Source organism: Vollenhovia emeryi, unplaced genomic scaffold (assembly GCF_000949405.1).
Source record: "Vollenhovia emeryi isolate VEMERY1.0 unplaced genomic scaffold, V.emery_V1.0 DF941220.1, whole genome shotgun sequence".
Taxonomy (NCBI): domain Eukaryota; kingdom Metazoa; phylum Arthropoda; class Insecta; order Hymenoptera; family Formicidae; genus Vollenhovia; species Vollenhovia emeryi.
The window spans coordinates 3,020-5,758 of record NW_011965146.1 but is presented as its reverse complement, the minus strand read 5'-3'; the positions used below and the strand labels follow the sequence as shown (position 1 = coordinate 5,758).

Sequence of the window (2,739 nt, the reverse complement as noted above, 5' to 3'; positions counted from 1 at the left end):
TTTTGGTCCTTCGAGCCGGATACTCATGAGCGGCCTGAGGATGAGACTGAGTCACGTCAAAGATCGAATCGAGCATCAGCTCGTTCTCAAAGAATTAATTGACACTGCGGTTGACCGACTGATTAAAGTTGGATATTCTAATCTTAATCCTCCACGGGTAAAAGCGCGTCTTGCATCTCTGAGAGAGACGTGGTTGCAATTTTCTCTAGGTCACCGTACCCTCGGTTTAACGATAACAAGATTTAATTCGGAAGAAGCAACGTCAGCTCTGCATCACTCATACTTCTCGGAAGGTCTCTTCTCAACAACTCTTGAAGCCTATCTCGTAGCTGTCAGACAAATGAGTCTGCTGCTTGAAGAGGATACGGAAACCTCGCATCGGCTACTTTCAACGCCTAGTACTTCTCAGAATTATGCAGCTCCTTCTCTTCTCTATCATGCTCTACTGACTCCAATCGACCTGCCAACATTCAATGGGTCTCCGGCGGATTGGCTGTCATTCAAGAACTTATTCATCTCTCTGATTGTGGACAATCCTACCTTGACATTGGTTGAGAAGCTTCAGTATTTGAAGACCAGCTTGACTGGATCGGCCTTACTTCTTCTCAAGAATACCACACTAATAGCTGACAATTTCCAAAGGGCATGGGATGCCTTAATAGCAGTCTATGAGAATAAACGCTTAGTGGATGCAGCCCTCCAATCATTACTCTCTCTCAAGCGCATAACTAAGGAATCAGCTTCGGAATTGGAACAACTCAATACGAACGTCATGCAGATTTACCGCACTTTAGATACTCTAAATCGACCAGGGCAAAAGTGGGATGACTTTCTCATCTTTACTGCGGTCCAACGTCTCGACGCAAAGTCATTAAAGGCATGGGAGCATACGCTAGGACTCTCCAAGGAACCTCCGACGTGGGTTCAATTGAGCGAGTTCCTCGTTACCAGAATGCGCTTGCTCAAAGCATTTGCAACCTCAAAAATAAGTAAACGTCAACATCCCAACGCTCTCAAGGCGCACTTCCAGGGGAAGTCAAAAGATCAAGCCGGAAAGAAGTTTTCCTGTTCTCTTTGTAAGGCCAATCACTACATATTACTGTGCCCTCAGTATTCTTCAAGAACCGTTCAACAGCGATTAGCGATTATTAACAAACACAAGTTGTGTTTTAACTGCCTGGGATCACATCGGGCCTCCGCCTGTAAGAACACCAAACGGTGTCAGAAATATGGACATAAGCACCACACCTCGATACATCAAGGAAAAGCCACCGCCTCTAAACCGGCAGCCGGTAAGCATGAGGCTACTAAGCCTGAGTCAACTAAAACTGAGACAGCGGTCAAGGACGCCAAGCCTCCCGACGCTAACGTACTGCATTCCTCTTCGAGAGTCGCAACCTCCGCCGTCCTTCTCGCAACAGCTCAAATTCAACTCGTTAATTCGCATGGAGATTCGGTGCCAGCCAGAGCATTAGTCGATCAAGGATCGGAAATCACCTTAATAACAGAACGCTTAGCTCAATCATTGAGACTCCCTCGAATTAAATCATCAATTTCTCTGGTCGGCGTGGGCGCTCAACGATCAAACAAAACCAAAGGACAGGTGTCGTTCAAGATCAAGCCACATTTTCCATCAAATTCGGAATACTTTGTTTCCGCGCACATTCTACCAAGGCTGACGGGATCTCTGCTGTCCATGCAAACCGAAACCGTAACATGGCCTCATCTTCAAGATCTACGTTTGGCTGACAAGGACTTTACTTCACCAGAGCATATCGACCTTATTTTGGGCGCGGATGTTTACGCCCAAATTTTGGAAAACGGAGTGGTCAAGGGAGACGCGGATGCGCCAATTGCGCAAAGAACGTCACTCGGATGGATCATCTCGGGTCCGTCAGGACCAGCTTCGCTTTCTCAAGATATTCACGGGTTCCATGTCTCGCTAGATCATCAACTTCATGAACTGCTTCAGCAGTTCTGGAACATCGAGGAAATCCCCTCGACAGTCACGTCGTCTCTCTCTCCTGACGAATCAGAATGCGAACAACATTTTGTCTCAACACATACTCGGGATAAGCAAGGGCGGTATACTGTTCGCCTACCATTCAAACATCCACCGGATCGCCTTGGCGATTCGAAATCAAAGGCTATTCGGATAATCCATCGTCTTCACAGGAAATTGGAACACGATTCCGATTATTCCAAACTCTACTCGGACTTTATGTTCAACTACGAACAATTACAACATATGACTCGCGTTCCGGAGAGTCAACCTGAGCCATCACTCACCTATTATCTCCCACATCACGGAGTTATGCGGGAAAATAGTTCCACAACGAGATTAAGGGTCGTTTTCAACGGATCAAGCCGGACGTCATCAGGTCATTCATTGAACGATCTATTACACACTGGAGCTAAACTACAAGTCGATCTACTCAACGTTCTACTGTGGTTCCGCCTCTTCCGATATGTCTTTTCATCTGACATGGAGAAGATGTTTCGTCAGATTAATATACACGAGTCTGACTGAGACTTTCAACGCATACTATGGTTCGCGCAATCCAACCGGATCACCACCTTTCAGCTAACCACTGTGACTTACGGTTTGGCTTGTGCCCCATTTCTCGCTCTTCGCGTACTGGAACAATTAATCATAGATGAAGGTGCCAATTATCCTCTTGCCGTTCCTGTTTTACAAAAGGGACGCTACGTTGACGGCCTATTCGGAGGCAGTGATGG

General features: G+C 46.5%; 1 protein-coding gene across 1 annotated transcript; it reads left to right on the top strand.

The window, feature by feature from the left end:
- The first annotated feature begins 25 nt into the window (after positions 1-25).
- Positions 26-2,530, top strand: LOC105571095. The gene has a single exon (XM_012028567.1). The coding sequence runs from the start codon at positions 26-28 to the stop codon at positions 2,528-2,530; it is 2,505 nt and encodes an 834-aa protein (XP_011883957.1).
- The last annotated feature ends 209 nt before the right edge of the window (positions 2,531-2,739 follow it).

What these genes read in the sequence shown, in the direction of transcription:
- LOC105571095 (XM_012028567.1), top strand. Translation starts at nt 26, where the DNA reads ATGAGCGGCCTGAGGATGAGACTGAGTCACGTCAAAGATCGAATCGAG.